This window comes from Limulus polyphemus, unplaced genomic scaffold, assembly GCF_000517525.1.
Source record: "Limulus polyphemus unplaced genomic scaffold, Limulus_polyphemus-2.1.2 Scaffold3352, whole genome shotgun sequence".
NCBI classification, from domain to species: Eukaryota; Metazoa; Arthropoda; class Merostomata; order Xiphosura; family Limulidae; genus Limulus; species Limulus polyphemus.
The window spans coordinates 68,824-94,452 of NW_013668962.1; the positions used below are offsets into that span (position 1 = coordinate 68,824).

Genomic DNA, 25,629 nt, shown 5'->3' on the forward strand with positions numbered 1-25,629 from the left:
ATAAAGCTTTACTGAAGATTAAAATGTTTTATTTTAATTACGAGGTTTTTTTTATTTTTCATTTGTTTTAACTGTTTATTATTATTATTATAAAAGTAACTAAAATCATAAAAATAGAAAGTTGTTAGGTAAGATAATGAATGAAAAATAATAAAAAACCTTCATGGTGTTTACGTGCCAGAAGCTTCTGCATTAAGCTGTTCGATAGGGTCGTGTAGATGCACGTGTGCTGTGTCATTTTCAACTTCTGTTGGGGTATTTTTAGTCAGACATGGTTCAAAGGTCAATAAAACAAAAATAGATTTATACTGTTTAGAGATTTAAGCTACTTAGAATAAACATTTGTGGTTTCCTGTTACAATTTGCAGTTATTCTAGAACAAAAAAAGATAATTTAGATTATTTCCTAATTTTTATGATGGTTACGAAGTCAGTGAAATCAGTCAACACCATATAGAGTTAATATTGATAAAATACAATATTAATTATAAAGTTTTATTTAATAAAACATTTGATGATTATCTAGAAGGCTATAGAGATTACATAAATGAAACTTGACAAATTTCAGTTAAAGAAAAGTATTAAGTACGTTGGATAGTCAACATTCCGAAAGAAAAAATTCATGAGCAAATCTTAAAGGAAAAAATCTTAAAACATAATTTGAAAACCAGATATTTTGTGTATGAAATCCTTGTAATGTTTACTAATAATCTGCAAAATTTTGTAAAGACTAGTGTACATTTACTCTCATAGATACTTTCCTGGTTACGGGCTGGATGTATTCCAGCCAGCACGTAATGGAAGGGTTAAACTCACTTAAGTTTTCCGCATTCATCACATTTGAAACCAATAAATCAAATTGACTTAGTGGAAGATGGCTCTTACTCTGTCAAAACTTGTATTTATGTACTCTAGTCCTATCATTCTTGCCATTAAGTACAAAGAAAATATAATGTATCAACATTATCATTTCCTTTAACAGTCTGAAACATCTCATTCAGGCCCCTTCTTTCTCTTCTTTTTACAAAAGAAAGCAATATCAAAGATCTTAACCTGTCCTCGTATAATAATCTTTTCATCCCAGGTATTAGCCTAATATCCTCCTATGAACCTTTTCCAATAATTAAATGCCTAAGAATTAATAACCCCAAGATTGAACACAGTACTCTCAATAAGGCCTAATCTGTTACCTATACAATGAATATATAACCTCTTTAGTTTTGTATTCAGTATTTCTGTAGGTTCAACCTAAAATCATATTTAATTTACAACTAGCAACATCGTACTGCTTGAATGGCTAAAGAGACTGATCAATAAGATCATCAAGATCCTTTTTCTTTAATAACACTGTTAAGGTTGTTTCCATCAAAATCATACTTATAATTGAACTTATGATAACCCACATGCATTACCTTGCATTTATTATAATTAAAAGCTATTTGCTGTTTATTAACCCAACCTACCTAATAATTTGAATCCTTTTGTAAAGTAGCAACATCTTTCTTGCAGCCAGGAGCAACCAAGACCTTAATATCACCAACAAATGTATATGTTGTCCATTGTTTCATCTGTATCATAGTCAGGACAACTTGGATCATTGTCTTTGATATTTAGTTGCAAGACAGAGCTATGTAGATAATTTTGAGAATGGATGGATTGTCACATGAGGCATCTATTATTGCTCTCTCTTGGAAAGAGAAGGGTTCAGAGTTGATTTAATTGAAGTATTTCAAATTATTGAGGAAATTAATAAATTTGAAGCATCAGATAGTTTCATATTGAATTCTGAGTGCAGTAGAACAAAAAGTTGTTTTCATTATCAAACACTTCTGTATTTAGGAATTATTAGGTAGTTTTACCTTTGTTTTTTGTAAATTATTAAAATTTAACTGACCTATATATTGAGAACAGTGTGTAAGTACATTACCACTTCTGTTACTCTTCAGTTCCCCTAGAGGATATGAATAACTCGTGTTCAAATCAGTTTGGATCTTAACAAAATCACATGTACCTTCAAGTTGTTCCACATTTTTTTACAGATGTGCTAAATATTTTACTTTGATTTCTAATGCTAATACTGAAAGAGTTAACTGGTCTTGTGAAAGTTTACAGACTTATGAATATATATGTATATATATATATATATATAAAGAATGATATTTGGTCCATTAAAAAGTAAACAAAATGGGAACCTAAAGTTTTGCAGTTGAATAATCTGGACTGTAGAGGAATTAAAGGTGCTTTGATTTGTGTGTTCAAAACTCATAAGTGTTTTGAACAGTCTTCCTATGTCTGATATATTTGGGTGATGAAATAAAAAGGCTGAAAATGTGAATATATTATGGGATTGGTATATTTAAGTATTGGATGCCAAAAGATGTACTTCTTATTGAACAAAATTATTTTCAGTTAATTTATAACTAAGGAATTTTTATGTCTGGTGGAATGGTGTGTAATGAGAGTTAGTGTTTTGGTTTTGTTTTGGTTGGTTGTTGTGGTGGTTGGGTAATGAGTTTTATGTTCCAGATAACTTTTTTCTCATGTCCTTCTTAAAAAGTTATTCAGGTAAACAAGTCAGGTGAACTACTGCAGCAAATACTGTTTTTGTAAATATTAGTACAGTAATCAGTAGATTCTTTTGGGTGTTCTTATCTTTTCAGAACTTGCATATCTCAATACAGTTGTAAATTGTATTATTGTTCTTTTACCCCAATCGCATCAGTCCCTTTGGTTGTGTTCACTGTACATGGTGAACAAAAGATGGATTGGAGCTTTTTTTTTTTTTACATGATATTTCTGATCAAATATAATTCAATACAAGAAAATTTAATGACAGCCTAAGAAACAATGACATAAATGAAAAAAATTATGCTTTGACATTTGATGTCACTGTTATAAATAAACAAAAGTGTTAGATATATTTTTGTTCTTAAATGGCTGTATCATAAACATGGCAAAGTAATATTATGTGTTGATTGTTTTTCAAAGTGGTCAAATAAATGAAAAGATCATTTACACATTAGAGCATACAGGTATTTATAGATTTGATGAATGATAAAGACAAGAAAACCTTCTGGAAAATCATACTGATCACATTAATCGAAACCGAATACTTCTGTTTATTCCCACTTTCTGATTACTTAATTAATTAAATAATCTTGTTAACCTGTTCACTTTCATGAAAATTAAACATAATAAACCTTTTAAGTTGTACAGTATAGCTTGGAAGGAGATATTTAAACCTAAAATCACTGATGCGGTTCATACCTTATAAAGTTTTTCGTTTTTTTATAAATTATTTGTTCATCAAATTGCTTTTGGGCCCATGACTTTGGTGGTTACTAGATATTAACATACGAGTCAGATAACAATATTGAAGTAAAAAATACCTTTGATGTTGCAGTTAATTCCAATAATTAGTGCTGGGGTTTCCTACGTATTTACGTAGAAAATAGTGATTTCACCCGTTATTTATTTAATCATTTTACATTTTTGGCAATTCTTCATACTTAATGTATCGCTCTGACTGATAGAAACATACCTGCAAGATGGAATCATATATTATATTTTAGCTTAATATAAAAAATTTGTGTTTATTAAAATTCTTTACATTGTTCATATGCACATTGTACATATAGGTAATATATGTTAATATTCCTCAGTCTTTTGTTTTATTTTCTAGATGTTTTGTCTGTACACAGAAATTATAAACTTGTGCTTTTGAACTTATGGCCAAATTCGAAACACTTATGCTATTTTTCGTAGACATTACTTTTGGGTCGGCTGGTAATTTTGTAAGCCAAGAATTTTTTACACATGGGTGACTGGTTTAGTTTGCAACCATATATGATGAGCATGTTTGGCAATAAGGATTTGAACCTGCAACCCTCAGATTACATGTCAAGCAATGTGACTACTGCTGCCCGACACTAAATATCACTGTGGAAAAGTTCACCATAAGTGTGAAATATTTCCTTGTTGATGTTGTGGTACAGTTTACATTGCAATTAACTTATTAGAAACAAACACTTTTCCTGAAAAGTCACAAAGCAAATAAATTTTATGCTGAAATACTTTTTGAAAAAAGTCTTCAGTAAAAAACAGTGGATACCATACAAAGCCTGCTTTCTTTCCAGTAAAAGTTTATGTGGTGTGTAAAAATATTTTCAAAATTTTATGGATATCTAATATATATAAAAGTATATCATTGGGATCTTTTGCATATAAACTTTTTTTAATCTCATTGTGACTAATTTGTATCCATTACCCATTGTTAAAGAATGATCAATCAGATAGATAAAACTCAGTCTAGAGTAAAATTTTTTTAGATTTGTCTTTCCACTTATAACACGTGTTTGCCTAGCGATTGCTTGTGTGGAGTGTTTTATTGGACTTTCCAAAAGAATTTACAAATTTTTAAAGTCATTAAAATTGTAAACATGAAAATAATAACCTTTTTTTTTGCCTGACCAAGGGGGGGGGGGTGGGAGGTGGTACAGTAGTGACAGCCGCAAGTGCATACATCTATGAGCTAGACTGGTTTTTACCACCCACCACTCAAATCATCCTAACTTCTACTCTGCTGGGAAGAATTGGGGGTAAAAAAAATGGGCATGTTATACTAAGTTCAACTAAGTCATGTTTTCCAAACAAATTTATTCTATGACAGTATCTCGAGCTGACAGCTAATGTTTCTCTTTCCCTAAGTAAGGTGTACTATATTATTTATTTATTGTCAATTTCATTAACAGTATTTTTATGCTGTTCAGTATATTGTCATTACGTTTTTATTTCGATTCATTGTTTATTATTTTACTTCTATTGTAAATATTTTTATGCATTGTTAGCTAAATATGCGTAATTTGGAACTAACCTAATTCTTGTAAGGTGGCTGAATTTTTTTCAAACTTTTCTTGGTTCCTATAATTTTTTACGAGATTGTGTATTGTAGAAGTGTGGACATTTTGTGGTGTAAGCTGACTCATATTTCAGTCATCCAAACACATGTATACATCTATATTAACAAACCAACCATAACAAACATATTACAGCAGATGATCAACAAATACTTGGCAAATACAAAAATGTTTTCTGAGCTAGAAAACCTAGAATTAAAGGTAACACCTTTAATGTAATTGACAAAACGTTGTCACCGTGTCTGTTTCTTGTTTTCCATGTTTGATTGTGGTGCCTGTGGCCTTTACAACTCCTTGACATCGCTGTGCATGAAGGACTGAATGTAGGTAAGTTCATGATGTTACACATGGATTAGAGCTTCCTGCAATTGAGGTGCTTCTCAGTCTCTTCTTTTGTACTTTGTTACCCATTGCTTTTGAGCAGTTTTCAATAAGGTTGAGATCTTAGATGGTCCTTCACCTGAAGCAGTGAAATCAAACCTAAGATGTTTGAAAATTGCTAGCCTTTTTAATCATCCTGGAATGTGCACTGGTCAGTTCCACCAAATTGATCCCTAATTGTTGGCTTTAAACGGGACTTGAGATTCTCGATGCATTTGTCAGCATTGACAGTGCCTTTCACAAAATGCAGGCATAATACCTCATACCACCCGACCCTGTGGATGCTTCACTGTTGCATTCAAACATGCTGGATGAAACTCTTCACCACATCAGTGTTGTACAAAGCACTTCTCATCAGACCTGTGCAAGTATAACTTTGCTCCACATTGCTTCAGTCCAGTCAACATGCTCTTTGGACATCTTTCTTGGACATCCTGCTGAAAGATTGGCTGAATGCAGGCAAGACCAGATGATGCATACAGTAACAGTAACCCTTGAAGTTTCCTGCCATCTCTTTTGAGCTCTGTGGACAATAGTCAACGATTCTGTAGGCTCATGCATTTTAGAATATGTTTGCTAGCCTTCCACCCCTCCACACAGTCAGTCTCTTTATATATCAGCTCACAGCAGATCAGTTAAATTTAATTCTTCTAGCAATCTGTCTTGGTGGAAGTTCCTCTTTACTTAGGCCGAGCTTAAAAATATTTCTGTTTGCCATAACCCAACTGACCTTCTGAAATTGGAACAGACTGAGATATGTTTTGGACATTATGACCTGAGAAATTTTTATTTTTACCAATATTTACCTATATACTGACCCATTTAACAAAATTTGCCAACTTTAAAATAATTATCACTGTATTATGGTTATAATATTGTTAGATATCCACAAATGTTTTAATTTAACACGTTCGCTGCAGAATAATAAGTTAAGTTTAAAAAATCAAACATTCAAGAGGTGCCAAGGAGTAGTCACAGTGTCCCAAACTCGTATGCCACAAAAGAAATTATCTGTGACTAACCAGTGGGGCACATGACAGCTAATGTGTTAAGTATAGCATGAGTAACTGTGCAAATCGTACATTGTGTAGTTCAATTGTCATAAATTTGCAACTTTTGTATTATTATGTCATGTTTTAGAACCATCTAAGTTTTTCTCGAATGTTAATACATCATAATATCTCGTAGCGTGTGTGAAAAGTTCTAGGCCTCAGTTGCTATTTATAAATACCTGTCCAAAATGAGATATACTTAATAAGATCTAGACTGTATGTTTGTAAGTTTAGCTGTAAAGAGCGTATAGAAGCATTTATAAGCTGTATGATCTGATGATGAACGGTAGCTCGAAACATCATCATCCTTTAAATAAAAATATAAAAATTAGGCAATTGTTTAACCTATTTTTTTAATTTCACTGCATTGAAGTTTGACAACATGGCTTATCTTGTCCCCAGGACCCTTCATGCTAAACTAATGTATACACGACCTAGCTAGGAGAATTTACTATCAACAACATGGCAAACACATGTCTGTTCAGTGTATCCATCTTCAAAAAACATTCTTGCAGATTGAGGATTAGGATAAAAAACAAATTGATTCTGAGTGGCGAACGAGATGAAATGGAAGAATAAACCATAAAATTGTCGGCAACAATCAATTCAACTTCGTTAGTTGAGGTTGATATAGACCAGCAAGTGTGTGTTACAAAAGAATTTGAAATTTCTGTAATTCTCTTTACAGAATAAATGTTGATAGTAACTGTATTCATGGTTTAATGCTTTATGTTTTAGGTGATTACAGAAGTGGTGTTGTTTCTGAAATTTTTTTTGTGAAAAAATTTGAAAGAAAAAAATATTTACCTACCTACCAACCTACATTCCCGCATTTTAAATCAGTTTAGGGTTACAACAAACAAAACTATTTTTAAGCCTGACCTCAAAGAAGCAACTGCTTTTTCCCCTAGAGGTAACTTGCAATGCTTGCCATGGTAACATCACACACATATTGTAGCAGATAGGCTTCTAAACTGACTACAACTACTAGCAGGATTTTGATTTGAAAAACCTAGGAAGACAGCCTAGGATGCTCAGAAACTGCTGTTCACTTTTGCCACACTCAAGGTTGTGGTAGGGGCAAAGTCTTGGATATAGAATTTATTGCTAAAGTGACTACACATTTGATGATGGTTTTACTGGACTGAATAATCAAAAACTAAGCTCAAACAAACAGTCAATCTCGTACTTATGGTCCTTCAGGGTTGCAGGGATCTATAAATACAATGCCAAAAGAATTAGATGTGGGGGGTGGGGGGGAAACAGGAGTGCCCCAAGAAAACCCACTTTCACTGGTAAGGCACCAGTTCTTAACCAGTGCTCGATTAATCATGAAAGATACTGAAAGGAAACTTGGTTTGATGGTGAGGAGGCAAGAGTGAGAAGTGAGACTGTAGATTAATGTGGCATGGATGTTCTCAGGTTGTGGACTGCTCTGAAGAAGGAACTATGTCTGGGAAGAGCTCTGTTTTGGGTGAGATCTTCGTCATCACTGGTAGGGGGTGACAGAAGGAAGAGAACTGTGTGGGCGACTCGCTTGTTCATTCTTTCGGCAGAGAAGAGTGTCTATTTGTAAAGCATTTGGTGAGTTGGGTGACAAGTGGTCTGCAGGTGGGTCTGGCTTAAGTGATAGGAATGGATATAGACTATTCAGAGTGCTTGTTCATTGAGATTTCTCCGTGGTTTCCAGTTGAAAATGGTCTTTTGTTGGTGGCTGTGCTTGGGTGGCTTTTTTTCCCTTCTTGCTATTGATGCTTGGGTTGACTTGTCTTGATGTTTGATTGCTATGATAGGTGCCATCTGGGTCTGTTGGTTCTTTACCATTATTTGTTCTAAACTGTGGATTTGGATGATTTGGTTGGTGGCAGGTGTTATACAGGGATGATTTAGGAGGATGCATAAGAGATGTTGGTTAGGGTTGGGGAAGGACAAATCTTACAATACAGTTTTTCCGCCTTGAAGTGATCAAAGTCCACAAAGCAACCATGTGAAAGTAGGTAATTTGCTGTCTGATTGGATGTCTGATTTTGTTGCTGTCTGATTGGCTATTATAAAATGTGAGGGCATTCCTGATTTTATTGGTATTATCCAGTGAAATGCATGGATTTTGGAGTGGGTAGTTATTTCAAGGGCTTGGTGAATTTCGTCGGTGGTGAAGAATTGATCAACATTTCTGAGAAAGATTGTATGAAGGCTGGCTACTGCTTTTAGGAGGCTCACAAGTTAAGAGTGGGTTTCAGTTTCAAGATTGGCATATGCAACTAAGGTCGTCCAGAGTCTTGGGTTGCAGGAGTATACTTCCTTTAAGTAGTTATCTGGTATGCTCTGGGATTACCTTAACATGGGGTTTGTACATGCAGATAAAGTCTACTATTTCCCGGGGGGAAAAGTTGAGGGGTAGACCTTCGATAATTACCACCAGCATTGCCGTCAAATTAGTGGCAATGTGCTTAATCAGGGAGAGCATAGCTGGAGACGTCTGCCTAGCTCGATGGCTAGGCAGGAATGGAATATCTGGAATTTGATCTAAGCTGACTTTCAGTAAGAAGCTCTAAATATGGATGATGCAATACATAGAGCCTATAAAACTGCTGATGTAATAATTAGACAGTATTGAATCATCCATGAAGCAAATTTGCATCTGTATTCATTAGGGTCTCAAAACAGATGATGATTCTGAAGAAAAATGTAAAACAACTAGATGATGTAATAAATGTTTCCACCACTGTAGGTATGTAAATATATTAAACACATTTTAATTCATGGTACCGTTAATATAAACCATGATTTATTTTTCAGTTTATGCGTGGTGTGTTCTGTATGCTTTGCTCTAAAATCTTATTGAATAAACGAAAGAAACTTTAAAATATATGAAGAGCTTAGATGCAATATTTGGTATAAAGCCATTCTAGACAAAATTGAACTGCCACTGGTATTATATATCGATTGTGTTCACTGTTAAAGTTATATGCTACTTTTTTGTTTGTGTAGATTAGATTTTTTTAGCGTTATGTCCCTTGAAAGAGTTTTTTCAAAAATTCCACATCCCTGACGTAAAACTTTATTCTCCATTTTTGGCTGTTGAAGTCATGTACACTTTGGAGTTTTGGAGTTTCAAGTGGCCATAATTTTGTGTGGAATTCGACTAGCCAACTTCTAAGATTGGTAATACTTGTCACTGTGTGTAGAAGTGGACAGTTTCCAGGATTTTGCTAGGCACCAGATTTTGACAAAAAACATAATATTTAATCAGTTTTTACATGCATTCATGGTTAAATATTGTAAAATACTGTATCATTATGTAGTTTGTTTTTTTTCTCTAAGGCTCTTTTTAAGCTTATTCTTTAACATAAAACTAAATTTTTGATTTATTAGTTTCCATAATTGCGCTAACTGATTATCATATACTGTACTGTATCATTATAAAATACAACTATAGTATTCAAATTAATGAAATATTAGTGAAAGAAATTTACATAAAATGTATTATGTTGTCACTTTGTTTTGATTTTAATAATGAAAGTTTCACGATGCCGTATATGAATATGTAATCTTACATGTAACATAATTATTTTCTACTCTCTTTGCCAATATCTCTTTCTTATTTCCTCCCTAACTTGATGTTTAGTAGAGGTGTGCCAAATGTTGTGATGTTGAAGTGTGTATATTTTGCTGACCTTCAAGTTTGTATTTTTAACATCCCGCCTACAAACGTAGTACTTAGACTCAGTGTCATGTGACATCTAGTTACCATATGCAAACAACACACCCTCATTTTGTCTTGTTTTAGAAACAGACTTGTTAGTCAAGTATAATTGTTGGAGACAGTCATGTAACCAAAGTACTTTTTTCTTTGAAAAGTTATTCATCAATATTGTAACTTACTCTTGGACATTTCTTCTGTGTCTTCAAAGGAACTTAAGTAACTTCTGCACAAGTGTGCACTGTAAAAGTAAATTATTCATAACTGTTGTTTTTCTTCAAGACATTCAAGGCCCATAAAAATAGTGATAAATTTTCCATAGGAGTTGTGTAGTCATACTGCATATTCAGGTGCATGATATAAATTCATCTTATGGTTTTGTGGAAATAAACTTATAACAAAACATCTCTTAGATGAACTGACTGATTTTATTTCTGAAGCTGTGAATCACTCATTTCTGTTGTTCCTACATATGTGAAGTTTCTATGCTGTGTACGTAGAGTTAACTAGGATTCCTTAGTAAGTGTTTACAGATGGTGTAAGTGACGAAGAGAGACAGGGTGGATTATGTTGGGATAAGATGAACTTATGTTACCATAAGTTACAAATAAGTTTGTCATTTATTACTTTGGGAAAAATGATCTTTGTGTATTAAATGTTTTTGAGAGAAATTTGTTAACAGATTTGAGAAATATTCTTCTGTAATTATAAGCTAATGATTTTTAGTTTTTAAACTGTGAGCCCTCTAGATTTAAAGAAATGAGTTTTTTTTAATTAACTTAATTTCCTCACCTCAGGGATACCTGTCTAATTCTTACTTAGCTCGGATACAACTGCACAATGACCTATCTAAGTACAGTGGTCGTATTAAAATAATAACTCTTAGTAAAGCATAATTTGCACAGTAATTGAGAATTGTAATATATTCAAGTACATTAATTGTCATTCTGTTAAATAATTTAAACTTTTCAAAGAATCGTGCTTTGAGTTTGAGTTTAATTCATTTATATAGACCTAGTCTACAAGTACGTAGAAAATAATAATGATAATAAACAATGGAAAATACATATTAAATAAAAGATTTGTTGTTTGCTACAGTGAGGATTATATACAGATCCTAACCCTGGCAAGCAATACAAGTAGGTTTACACTCATTTTTTTATATATGGAAGTACTTAATATCAAATATATGTATAAAACAGAGTACTAGTTGCCATTAGAGTTGTTAAACTTTGCCTCCTTCTTTTTCCCTCTAAAATGAAGAGAAAGCTTGAAAAAAAAATCATATCTTTGACAAACTGATGGTTATTTATAACCTAGATTCAACATACCGTGATGAGCTGCAAAAACCACATGTTTAAAAAAAACAGTCTTGGAAATTTTCCAGTTGGTCCTGTGTGCAAGGTAACGCCTAACCTTCTGCCACACTACCATCTGTACTTCTCTGTGTGCTAATATTGATTCACAACCTGCCTTCACTGAGGTATACACAATTTAAAGATACTATCTTAATACTACGTAAAAGTATACGATGAGGAACGGAACATACCAGGTTATCATAGCTGTGGACCCTGATTTCATACCCATTCACCTCCAAGTCTGTCCAGGTTAGTTTGGTATCCTAAATGTATATTGTTGGTGCACACTATATTAAAATTTCAAAATCCTTTGTTAAAAACTGCTAGTAAAGAGTTAGTTTGTCTTACATACAGTAATGTTTTAACTATGCACTTACTGTTCAGCCTCCATTTTATTCAAACAAATAAAACTTTTAAGTATCAGTTCTTTAGTTAAGTGTACTTTAGTAGAAGAATTTTCTGATACTGTAATTAACAATTAATGGGAGTGTTAGACAAAGCAATCATTAGCAATTGAAGGTGAAAATCAGTATAAAAATTTATTCTGCTCTCTTTGCTTCATGTTTTTTTTCAACTGAAATGTTTTATTGTAGTCGTTTACAATTCAGTAATAGTTATCATTATCATATTGATTTGAGAAATTATTGTTCTTAATTAGAACTTTTCAGATAGTTCATTATTAAATTTCTAAATTTTACATCATCTGATTATTTATTGCAAATAGCCAGCTTGATGCTTAAGTGTCTCGATCACAATTTAAAATCAGACTTTTAGTACCTGGAACTTTTACTATGAAGCTGTACCTATCAGTATAGTTTTTTTTTCTTTTCAAAATTCTTAGATATATACTTATCCAACCAGCAGTATTAACTTTTGTGACTGTCTGTACATAGTGGATTCAGCAGGTGAAAAAGATTGAGGGAGAAAATTTGAAATAAGCCTTAAGTTTGTTGTTATGGTTAGTAAAAAAAAAAAATGGATGATTAAATTAATTATTTAGGTTAAGGTTAACCTGACAGAACAAAATATTGAAGAATGAAGCAGAATGGGCCTTTAAATATAGATACCAAATTTTGATTAATTATTCGTTTTTTCCTAAAGAGTAGTGGCAAATCTCAACCAGAATATTATTTAAATCTTTATTAGGTTCTCATTGAGAATACTTCAGTATTAATTTCAGCAATTTATGTATTTTAAGTAATGTGAAGCTATCTTACTATTTGAATGTTTTGGATAGTTTAGAATGTTTAAGGTGAATGCATTGCTAGTATTAATATATATACCGTTATTACCTTTAATCAAACACTGTTATATATACATTTTCTGCTAGTAACTACAACATGTACATAATTGAACTGAAATATTTCCATATTCAAACTATATTCCATTATCTTAGTGTTGGTTGTTTACTCATGTTTTATATGACCCTTCATGTTGTTGGACAGAGGATTTTGTTTTCTTTTTTTTTGTAGTTGTGTTCTTTAATGCATATTTCAAAGCCTTTGTTAAACTTATATAATCTTGTTCACATCATGGTGAATCGTACATACAGATAATAATAAGAATTCTGTTCTTAACTCTTAAAAAAAATATCTGGATTTGTAGTTGTGGTTTGAAAATAATTCCCATGTAAACCTACGGATAATATATTATTTTAACTTTTCATACCTTTTTTTTCTTTAAGCTGCCTTTGTTTCTAATTTTAATGTTTTAAAGGGGGAGTTCTGAATTCACTTGCTCTTCAACTGTGATTTCAATAACCAGTTGGTGTTGGTTAAGATAATTTAAAAAATAACATGGAATTCTCTTGAAAGACAAAGTATCCTCAAAGGAAGAAGAGGAACATTCATAAATTGGAGGAAAAACATAATTATAAAACTTCGTAAAATGAATCAGACTGACATCATCAAGTCACAGACATATCTTGAATACAAATATTTTCATAACACATTTTTTGTGTATATCAGATTTTGACATTTTACTAAAAGCTTACCACATTTCATAAAAACACTTAGTAAATTCAGAATTATAGTCAACATTCCCTCTAAAATATGGGGTCGGTTCAGTGTACATTCAGTCTTTATATATTATACTACTTCGAATAATCTAAAATGTAATTCATTATCTTTTACCAATGAGGCTGAAAATGGAGTAAATTATTGCCTAATTATGAACATTGTGATTATGTACATGTATATATACTCTTTGTTTTGGCATTTGAATGACAGTTTTTTATATATATGAGATTATCTTTTGTGTTTTTGAAATAAAACAAATTTGCCTTAAAAATGTTATTAGAAAAGCACATATACATTGTAAAAAATTTTTCACTTACTGCAGTTCCTTGGCAAGATACATTGAATTACAAGTTATGAAACACTCATTATATGTCAGTATTTTAGCCATTGGAATGAATATTATTTTGATTAGAAAATAAAACTAATAACTTTGGTGTCTCATATGAAAACATCTGACATACGTCCACATTGTGAATGATGTCTATTTTGTTTTTGATAGAGTGAATAAGTGAGAAGTAGCTAGGAATTGAGCTTACAATTCATTCTGTTCACTTCATAAGTGACATAAAAAAAAACATATTCTATGATGGTCCATAAATGCATGAGATAAATATATTAATGAAACATTTACAGGAAGTGTTGAAGTGTATGCAAAAGTATGCAAGTAAATTAATAATCTTTGTTTGCATTATGTAAGTATCCAGCGTAAGTATACAGAGTGTGTGTGTATTTATCATTATGTAAGGTAGTACTTAATAGTTGGGGTCATGATGAAATAAAACGGTGGCCATATAAAACCAGCTTTAAAATGTCTGAATATTGACTATTTCACAATATTTGCTGAGCAAAATTAAAGCTTATTGTATTTATAATCCCACCTAAATCACTATATATGTGTTTATGGAATGAATAAAAATTTCACTATTTCAACAAATTTTCATTTAAGTAAGTAAGTTAGTGACTTTTCCAGACAAGCATACAGAAAAAAAAAAGAACTTTAACATTCTAATTCCTTCACAGAACTCTTCCATCTGGGGTCCCAGTGATTCTTTTCTGTAACTCAGTTTTTGTAGTTTTGACTTTCTTATTTCAATACTTTTTGTAGCATTAAAACTTTCTATATTAATATAGCTAGCTAGGTTATGTATATACTAATCACCACTTGTCTTTATAAAAGTTATAAGTTTTTATTATAGTTGTATATATATATATAAGGTGGAGGATGGATGATAATTTTAGATAGAAATCAAGGATGGTTGATGTTATCAGATTTCTTTCTATTTTACCCACATCTGACTGTAGACAGTGAGCTGTAGTGGGATCTGGGACATTGAAGGTTTACATCTGACTGTAGACAGTGAGCTGTAGTGGGATCTGGGACATTGAAGGTTTACATCTGACTGTAGACAGTGAGCTGTAGTGGGATCTGGGACATTGTAGGTTTTAGCACCCAAATCTTAACTCCTTATTGAATCTGTAGCTTGCTTCCTGTTTTTCTGTCTGCTGTTTTGTTTATGTCTGATAGACAGAATATCCCCAATGCTTTGTAATGCTGTGGTCACAGATATTTTCATTTTAAAACGATACCATTGTTTTGTTATTTTACCTTATTTTGTTATTGTTTTTCTGTCTCAATCAAGTATTTGTTGGCACAAATAATAAAAATGTTGTATATGTATATCTTCAAATGTAAATTTAAAATGTACAAAGACAAAACCTTTTGAAAAAAAACAAAATAGTTAGTAGTGTATAACTGCATATCAACATTCAAATAGCACTGAAGATACCTTGTCTCTTCAGTTATACTCTAATGTGGGTAGGAGTCTGTTGTGCTACAAAATGTGAACACATTTGTAATTATCAGAGGGCCTGGTTCAAATGGTTGAACTCGTAATATCCTTAATCAAACTACACATTTACTGTCTGCAGCAAACTATGAGATGGTAGTTGCCCAATAGCAAAATGAAATAAACAATACACAACCCAGCTACAGGTAAACCTAAATAATTCAGAACACAGATGGCAGAGAAAGAATGTGGAAGAAATAAAATGTGAAACAGATAATTAAAAAAGGATAATGATATACAACCACACATAATCAAAAGCAGCCTACCCTCCTCCCACGAATATACAGTGAAAAGAAAAGGTACCATGTAACTTATCATGGGAAAGAAAATTAAAATGTTATAAATTTAGGTAAAGGTTAGGAAGTATGGGCAGACTAATGTTAACCTTCAGTCATATAGATGTTTGTCTTTCCTGTCCCATTTTACTTGAGACTAATGTAACCTTCAGTCATATAGAAGTTTGTCTTTCCTGTTCCATTTTACTTGAGACTAATGTAACCTTCAGTCATATAGAAGTTTGTCTTTCCTGTCCCATTTTACTTGTATTAAAAATCAAATAAATAACTCAATTAATTTCAAACAGAGATAAGCAGATGATATGATGTATTATGTATAGCTATTCACAGTGAAATATTGTAAACCACAGTGACTGTACGTGACCTTTCATATGAGCAGTGTAGGTAGATCTGCAGTCTGATGGGTATAATCTTAAAATATTTGAAATATGTTTTATGAAAATAAACATCTTTGTTGTCCATGTTTGAAACAAACGTATTTTCTTAACGAAGGACACCTATGATGTATTAAGCCTATTCAACCATTAAAGGTTTATCAGACAGAGACTAAGTGATTTGACTGTTAGATGACTTTAAATAAAAGTCCAGAGATGCAGCTATTGAGTGGATTGTTTATTTTTATTTAACTTTATTACAATGTGTTGACCACTGATGACAGTTACCTGATGATCGGCACATGAGTGGTCAAAACATTCTAATAACGTTAAACAAAAAGTAAAGATAAAAAATCCACTCAAAGGCTGTATTTTTTAACTTTTATTTAAAGTGTATAGTGTATTTCCTCTCGTCAACAAATGGTAAATGACTTATTGTTCATACACAAGAAGTTTTGTTACATAATAGGCATATTTTTAATATCTTTGGCTGCTAAGAGATATTTATGGAAACTTCCAGCTTTTATGTACAAGTTTGCCTGCTAGAGTGCAGATGAACAGTGAATTAATTGCAAGCTACTTTGGTTGTTAATATCTGCTGTGTGGCTTCAATTGTTTTCTGCTTTGCCATACTCTTTTATGGAATAACCATACCCCAAGTGATTTGTCAATTCATATACATAGTAAGTGATTTTACCCAAACTTGTTTACTTCTAGGATGCGGAGAATTATGAGTAACATCAAACACCACAAATATAAGAGATTAAAAAAAGTCAGTATTGGCAACATACAAGGTGATTAACAGCACATCCTCTCTCACTGTTAGTAAAATGCTAACAAATTAAAGGTGTACAACTATTAGTTATTGTATGTGGAACACTTGTTTTTATTGTTTTTGCTGATGATATACTCTTAAGTTACTTTTAATGTCACATGTATATTTACATTTAACTATGGAACTTAATAAGTAACTTAGAAACAAAGGATGTTTAGGAACTAACTAGTTACTGTAGTTTTTTAATTCTTGAATACATGTAGGAGTAGGATTTTATTTAAATATTCTTTCATTTTAATAATCATAGGTGATTAATCATATACCTGCTTTTTTTATTGTTTTCGTTACATATTTGTATATCCTTGTTTTTTTTACTTATGTTCTAGTTTCATAGAATTTTTATAAGTAGTAAGTTACCGTAATGTCATAACAATATTATTTTTCTATAGCCTATCCTGTGATAAAAAAGCCCAGAAATAAAGGTTTCCTCAGTACTTTGTTATGTTGTTTTGGTGCAAATGCTGGTCAGACTAATCCTCCCATTTATGCTGAGGAAAATGCAAGGTATTCTCCAAAGGTAAATGTTTTGTTTGAATTATTTAGCTTTTTGTAAACTTCTTTTTGAGTATACGAGGTTTGAATTTAATTAGATTCCCAGTTTAATTGTATTATTAGTAAAGCTGGGTGAGTATTAGAAATTTCTAATTGTTTAATTGTCAGCCTCATTAATTAATTACATTCAACTAGTCAGTTATTTTCACATGGGACTAAACTTCCAATTTTCAGGTTTTTTTTGTTTTTTTTTAAAGACATTTTTTAAACTACCCATCACTTAATATTATAGACTTCTTCATGAAGGTACAACAGTTTAGGATTAGGTTACTTTATGATTCCTTAATTGTTGTACATGAAAATGTATTATACATGTAACATGGTACAAAACCTGTAGCAAGCTGAAAATACAGTTAATACCATTTGGTAGGTTTCTGCCCAAAGATTTTTCACACTACTACTAAAGCTAACTAAATTTAGTTATTTGTCAAAAGTAATTGTTCTTAGATTTCATGTAAGAAAACTAGCAAACATTTTTGTCACGGTGCATGATATATAATATATAATTCTGTGAAAACAAATTTATACTGAGCTTAAAAAAACAGACAAAATTTACTTTTTTGTCAAGAAAACTTGTGATAATGTTAGGTAATCTTATTACAGAGATGAAAATGATTTATAAGGTAGATATCTTAGTATTGTTAGAAACAATAAAATAATAAGAACAAATCCTAAATTATAGACATTTATTTTTTTTTCTAATTCCATCACCAGTGTGAAAAACATAGAAAGTAATTAACAACTTTATGAAAAAACATTCTCAGCTTTTTAGTGAAAAGTTGTTGATACCAACAGAAGTTCAGAAGGAACACATTATAATGATTAATATCTTTACATTTTATAGTATAGGCTGAAAGAAACTGTAGAAACTAGGGGTGTATAGTAATCGATACGATACATATTTAGGTATTGATGATACAATACTTATCTAGATACAGAAGTTTTAACAACGGTTTGTCACAAAGTTTAACAGTCTTGTCTGTAATTTATTATCTATATTACTAACATTGTTTTATTTAAATACTTTACACTTTATTGTCAAGTTCTCAAGTGAACATTTGAATGATACTGTAATAAATTACAAAAATAATTTAGAAAAATATATATTACAAATTAGCACTCTATTGTTGTTGTTTTCTAACCATGTGTGTTAAGTACAGAACCAATCAGGGGCTAGTTTAAATTTTGGGGGAGGGGGGGTTCACAAGTATCAAAAATGTCCATAGTGGAGTGTGAGTAAAAAAAAGGTAGAGAACCCCTCTTTTTAAATTAAAGCTCACTGTTAGCCAGACATACAAAGTAAACATGAACAATAGGTATCACTGTGGCTAGTTGTGTAACCAATGGCTACTAGGGCATATCCTCACATTCATCAGTTGTGTAACCAATGGCTACTAGGGCATATCCTCACATTCATCAGTTGTGTACACCTTCACTATCACTTGCAGTTGTGCCAGTGGAAATAACAATATCTAATATTTCAATTACTTGATCAATTTTGTCGAATCAGTTACTTTACATGACACTAAGCATTGTAGTCAGTGCTCATTGATTATTCATTATTTTGATTGAGTTAATCACCCAGCTTTAATTATTGGACCATTACATTATAAATTATACTGGCTCATTTATATATGACCAGTAAGATTTTGTTTGGGTACATATTTTGTGTGATTTGTTTATAATTAATACAGGTTAAAAAGTTATGTATTATGGGAATTTGTAAGGTGTACCAGATTAAATATGTATACTAAAAGTAAGGGAATGCTGATTGAGTGTGTGTGTATGGAGGGGTCTTCCACTGTAAATTATTACTGATTGAAATATGGTACTAACAGTTGAAATTAAGTTGTACCAGATTAAATATGTATACTAAAAGTAAGGGAATGCTGATTGAGTGTGTGTATGAAGGGGTCTTCCACTGTAAATTATTACTGATTGAAATATGGTACTAACAGTTGAAATTAAGGTGTATCAGGTTAAATATGTGTACTAAAAGTAAGGGAATGCTGATTGAGTGTGTGTGTATGGAGGGGTCTTCCACTGTAAATTATTACTGATTGAAATATGGTACTAACAGTTGAAATTAAGGTGTACCAGGTTAAATATGTGTACTAAAAGTAAGGGAATGCTGATTGAGTGTGTGTATGAAGGGGTCTTCCACTGTAAGTTATTACTGATTGAAATATGGAACTAACAGTTGAAATAAATATGGAGAAGCCTTCTCTATTGGTTGAAATCTAAACTTGGATTGGTTTAAAATTCATTTTTAAGCTTTTCATTTTAAATTGGCTATAATTAGAGGTTGTTTTTGTTTTTTACCCCTCTAACCATTCTGTAAACAAAATGATAACACTTGGTGATTTCTTTGCTAAAAACCATTTTCATAGTTTCTGTGAAAGGTGTTTTGAAATTAAATATTATTAAAATTGAACAGATGGATCAGAGTATAAAACTTAAAAGGAAAAACTGTACATCCCAAAGAGGTAAGTTAGCAGGGAAACTTAGAGACACAAACACAGAAATATGGCATATGTTCACTGTTTATTTGGAAAGCAAAATTCCAAATAAACAGTTAAATATCTAGCATTCTGTTTTTCAGTAAACTTAGTATTTTAGAAATGTGATTGCTGTATTCATATTTTCATGAAAATATACTGAGTTATATTTTGGTGTATCTGTGAACTAGAATGAGTTTCAAACCCACATCCCTGTTACCCTGGTGATTCTACTGTATATGTATAACCAAGTTATGTAATTTATCATATTTTCCTTTTTTAAATTAATATGATGTTTCCCAGTAATAATAATATAAGATTTCTTTTTCAAATACACATTTTCTAGAATTAAAATCCAAAAACTCAGTAGTGTTTGGTTTCCAAACTCAATTTTGTAGTTCTTTTATAGAGTTTTGCTTATGTAATTAAACAAGTGATTAAACAAAAGTATGTTGAAACTAAAAACTTACAGATCCAGATCCCTGGTGCTTATCTCCTCCCTACAGCAAAAAGTCAGGATGTACAAAAGATGTGCATGGTCATAGACTTGGATGAAACTCTCGTTCACAGCTCATTCAAGGTACTTGTGTAACCAATGAATATTGATAAGACTGTTATTATTTTAAAGTTTCTATCCCAAACTAGAATTCTGGACAACTAAAGCTAGTGACCAGAATTAACAATGAACTTTTTGGTTGTATTTGCCCAAAATAATTCAAATGGCTCTGATATGATTTGTATTTATTTATTTTAATTTTAATAATATTTCTCCAATTAGTAAATGTCACTGAGGTTAAGTTTCTTAATTAGTTTATTGTAGAAATGTATAATTTTTTGGGGGAATCTAAATCACAAACAGAAAGTTACTTTTTTTGTATGTCTGTATAGCAATCTAGAATACATTCTATAAAATATTCTCCTACTTTTAGTATCCTACATAATATTTGTTATAGTAAAGCTTCCCAAAATCTTCTCTCTCTTGCTTATTTCTTTGTGTATTAACACTAAATTGACCAAAACTAAATACTACAGTTTCATAAGGATATAAAAAAGCTTCTAGATTAAAGATTTTTAAGTACAACATACGAGTGCCTAGGTTTATAATCCAAAATGATATGCGGGTAGCTCCCTTTTATTTTTCATTTTATATTTGGTACACTTTACGTGTAGAGATTCTTCCAAAAATTAGTTTTTTTTCTAAATATTTCCTTCGTTAAACATAAAATATATATCTTGCATATAGTTGTGTATTCTCAGAACGTAAGCAATGTTTTTTTACAACAAGACATGACTGTGGAAAGAACTTAAGTATTTACAAATTTGATTTTTGGAGATTTTTATGTCGTGTTTTATTGACCTCAGTTACTAACATTTTTATTTATAATATTCACCTGCTCCTCTAACTATACCATTAGTTTCAAGGCATTTATTTAAGATAATATTTTATAATTTGTTGTTTTATTGTATTAGGTCAATGCTTTCATAGTGTTACTTCCAAAGTACTAGATAAAAATTTTTGAAACAGTTGATAGGCTCTTGTACAAAATATTAAGTACATCTTAGGAAATATTACATTTAGGTGAAAACAAATATATTAAGATATATTAGCAGTGAATCAAGGCTCTTTTTTTGATACATCTGATACACTCTTGCCATAAGCTTTAGCTTATTTCAAAATTGATAAGATCTATCAGATGGGTAAATGTATCTTTTTTTACAGCTGTAATAGTTAGCCAGGAACTGAATGTATTCTCATTGTGAGATGTGAAGCACGCCATGGAAGTTGTTTGTAAAATACAAAAAACATTATATTGTCTTTTCTTGATGTTTTCTTGCTCATTTTACATAAGAAATTCTAAGAGTCTAAGAGCTCCTTCACTTAAATATTAATTTAGTTGTAACCATATTATTAATTCATCTTATCTGAAATAAGCAAAAAAGAAAGTAACACTTATTTGTTGACTTTTCAGCCTATCAGTAATGCTGATTTTGTAGTTCCTGTGGAAATAGATGGCATTGTACACCAGGTAAGTGGTTCTGGTAACACAGTTCAGTATCTGTATCATGTTACGAATACTAAAATTAATTTTGGTCAAACTTGAAGTATTACACGACAACCTAGAATTTATAAGAAGGTAATGCAGAATATAATTAACTGATTGCTTGATTAAAGGTTCAAAAAGTGTCTGTGATGCAAATCGTTATTGACCACTAAGGTATTTAGGTTTGTCTCTTAGCAGTTATGTATTTGCTTCTATGGGCAAAGGAAAATAGCAAAAAAGAAGATTAAGTTAAAACTGGTTGGATATGTAAAATGGAATTTGTTCGTACATAATATAACATATTCAAGTTTTGCATATTCCTCTCATTTTTTCAACATTTATTGTCATTGTGCTGACATTGTTAATATGTAAAGCATCTTATTCAAAAAACTTTTGTTCCCTGGTGGTACAGCAGTAAGTTTACAGACGTACAACTCTTAAACCCTGGGGTTCGATTCACCACGGTGGACACAGTAGATAGCCCAGTGTAGTTTTGTTCTAAACCAAACAGATTTCTGAATACATTTAAAAGGCTTTTCAATATAAGATATCAAAAAGAAAATCTATAATTAACGGAAGTATTTATTTTTGTTCTTTAAGAACAGTGTTTTACAAGAAACTTTAGGAACTTCAGAAACTAAATATGATTACCGTTGCTAAACAATACATTTTATTTCATATATAGGTTTTATATTATTCAAAAGTATATACAAAGTTTAAAGCAATTTGATTCAGTAGTTTTAGTTTATGTACTTACTGTACCAGATGAGTTGATTCAGTACATCAACACTAAGTTTTTTTTTTCTGTTATAGGTTTATGTGCTGAAGAGGCCATTTGTAGATGAATTCTTAAAAAAAATGGGTGAACTGTACGAGTGTGTTTTATTTACTGCCAGTCTCGCAAAAGTAGGTTTTTTCTAACAAACATTAAAATTCTGTTTTTGTTTCTAGTATGAGAGATGTGTATGATATTTCTGAAATGTAGAAGAAAGAATACCTTTCTTTCAAATCATATATGCAAATAACAAAACCTTTTGAGTAAAAATTAATAAGTACTATCTTTGTATGTGGCATAAATAAGAATTGAAAATGCTATAAATAATTCTTGTTTTAATAATATTGTCTTTTACCAATTAAGTTCTGTGTAATTTGTTTTTTAAAGTGTGTTTTGTTCTTTATTGGGTCTTACTTTAACTCTCTAATAATTAGAAATATATTTTTCTTTTAAAATCAGTTTTTCATCTATAATTTAACAATAAATGTTTTTTTACCTTAAGGGAATGTCAATAAATAAACTGTTAATAAAAACTTAGCAAAGCTAATATTCTTCCTTTTCAAATATGGTCGTAAAAAAAATATACAAAAAATTCTTAAATATTAAATTCTTGACAATTATACATTATAAAAATTATTTTTGTATGTTTACTAATAGAGGATAGCTCAATTCAATTTTGGTTAAAGTGATGCTGTGTCTGTACATTCAGATGTAAGCTAGTGTTGTATGCTTAGTTTCTGTTTATTATTCGTTTTCAGTTTTTAAAAATATATTTAATTTTTTAGTATGCCGACCCTGTCGCTGACCTTCTGGATAAGTGGGGGGTTTTCAGAGCAAGACTTTTCAGGGAATCTTGTGTCTTCTATCGAAGCAATTATGTTAAGGTTAGTTTTCACAATGTTTTCAATTATTCATTGAAGTAATCGGCTCAAAGAATTTAAATATTGTTCATCAGAAATTTGGTTATGACTTCATCTGTGTTGAAAACTTAATGCATAGTTAAATGTTTTAAATGGTGATGTGCTTTGATGGTTTCAATGCTAATGGGTTTAAATAGAAACATATTGGTAAATTATTTAACTCTGTATGCATGATGTTGTTCCATTGGACTGACTTTACAAGTCTGATTGTACAGTAAAAAAAAATTTAATTTTTGATGGTATTTCTATCAGAGATTTGTCCATGAATTTTTGAAGCCTTTACAAAGTCCATCTGAGTGAAAGGTGATTTTCACATTAAGAATAAAATCTCACAATTTTGGTATTTCATTTGCATAACCTTTAGAACCTCCTTCGTGCATATTTGTTTCATTGAAACTTTATCTTTTATTTTCCTTATCCTAACAGTAATTGTTATGAAATCATTCAATATACATTGAATGAATTGCTTTAAAATATTAAATAAAATAAACAACACCTTTTGTTTTTTAAATTGTTCTGAGAATGCATCATTTTTGTTAGATTGTTGGTCTTCTTATCTTCACAGTTTCAACTCTTAAACTTTTAATATCTGTTTTCTTTTAATTTTATAGCTTTTTTGCCTGTATTTTTTGCCACAGTTCTCAAAAGCAATAAAAAACAGCTGTAGATTGAAGCAAGTGCTCCGTGTGTGATTTATAAATATAAATTTGTGTACTTTTCAAACATGCATTTCAGAACACACAAAATATACCTGGCACTGGAATATTAATTATAATTTTACTGGATTTTTAACTAAGTTATAAATAGGTTTAGGAAATTATGTTAGCTGCTTTGAATTGAACAACAATAATCACAGACAAAGAAATCTAAAGCCAATTGTTCACTGTCTACACCAAAAAGAAATAACCACAAGATTCTGACAGAGGAATAAATACCCTTTCTAATGGTTATAAATATGTCCTTCAAAAGAGGACAACATGTGATTTAGATAACATCTTTGAGAGCTATGACAAGAAGAGCTTCACTGGTGCATAAGACAAATTTATTGATATCTCAGCAAACTAACACATAGGAGATTCAAATCTTATGTTCTGGTCTGTCATTATCTATAGTTTTTGTTTTTAATTAGTTGGATAATGTGAAACTCGTACAAGAGAAGAAAGAAAATCAGTAAGGTAGAATTCTGAGCACAAATGCATCATATCACAAAGAGTGGTGAAGTTTGAGAATTTATTTAAATATTTCATTTTCAAATTAAGAAATCAAAACATAAATAATGTAAAAACTTGAATTATAAACTATGTTTTGATGGCCAAGTTTATTGACATACTTTGATAATAAAGTTGTTTAATTAAGTTCTGAATGTAACTCTGTAAAAAGTTTTGATGTGCACTTTGGCTGAGCTGTGTGCATAACTGTTAATTTTGGCATATCAGTGTTGATACATTTGTTTTTAAAGGATGTGAATAAAGAATCAAGTGACTAGCAACTACATGATACAAGAAAGTATCATTTAGCCTAATAGCTTCATATATAACTTATTGTCATCTCCCTCTCTATCTGTAGTTTATGCATATCACGATCAAGTAAACTGTAGTTTACTTGATCATGAAAATAGCAACATGAATAAGGTTGTGACATGTGACTTGTAACCTTATTACCTGCTATTAAGGTACACTTGGACTGAGATTTACAGTTTTTACACTATTTTTTCAAGTATTCAGTAAGTATTGTTTGATTTTCATAGTTAATGTGTTTCTTCCAGAAAATAATTGAGTATTTGTCATTCAAGCTGTTATTCTGCTGTGGCACCTAAAACTCGTTGGTTTTTGTGTCTATAAAGCCTTAAGAACTTTAGTCTAGAGATGCTTGTTGATCTCTAGAAGTGCTGGGAAAGTTGATTTTGTATATATAATGTACATATATATACACCTGGAAAAAAGTTAAGCACCCCCAAATATTTTTCAGGATTGCTTATTGAAAATAAGGTTTAATTTTCATGATGTTGAGCAATGTTCATAATTTCAAACATAATTAAAAGGATGTGAGCGTTCAGGTGTGAC

The 25,629-nt window shown here is 31.0% G+C and overlaps 1 protein-coding gene across 2 annotated transcripts in view; it reads left to right on the forward strand.

The window, feature by feature from the left end:
• The window catches only part of LOC106469200 (carboxy-terminal domain RNA polymerase II polypeptide A small phosphatase 1-like), a 47,271-nt gene that overhangs the window by 12,110 nt on the left and 9,532 nt on the right, over positions 1 to 25,629 (forward strand). The window contains exons 1-6 of one of the 2 annotated variants that reach the window (XM_022397634.1): positions 11,527 to 11,658; positions 17,169 to 17,296; positions 20,302 to 20,409; positions 21,800 to 21,856; positions 22,685 to 22,777; positions 23,432 to 23,530. In XM_022397634.1, coding sequence (XP_022253342.1) covers positions 11,583 to 11,658; positions 17,169 to 17,296; positions 20,302 to 20,409; positions 21,800 to 21,856; positions 22,685 to 22,777; positions 23,432 to 23,530 — 561 coding nt within the window. In that variant the 5' untranslated portion in view covers positions 11,527 to 11,582. Of the gene's footprint in view, positions 1 to 11,526; positions 11,659 to 17,168; positions 17,297 to 20,301; positions 20,410 to 21,799; positions 21,857 to 22,684; positions 22,778 to 23,431; positions 23,531 to 25,629 lie in introns of those variants that run through there. The other variant, XM_013929666.2, reaches the window with a different exon arrangement.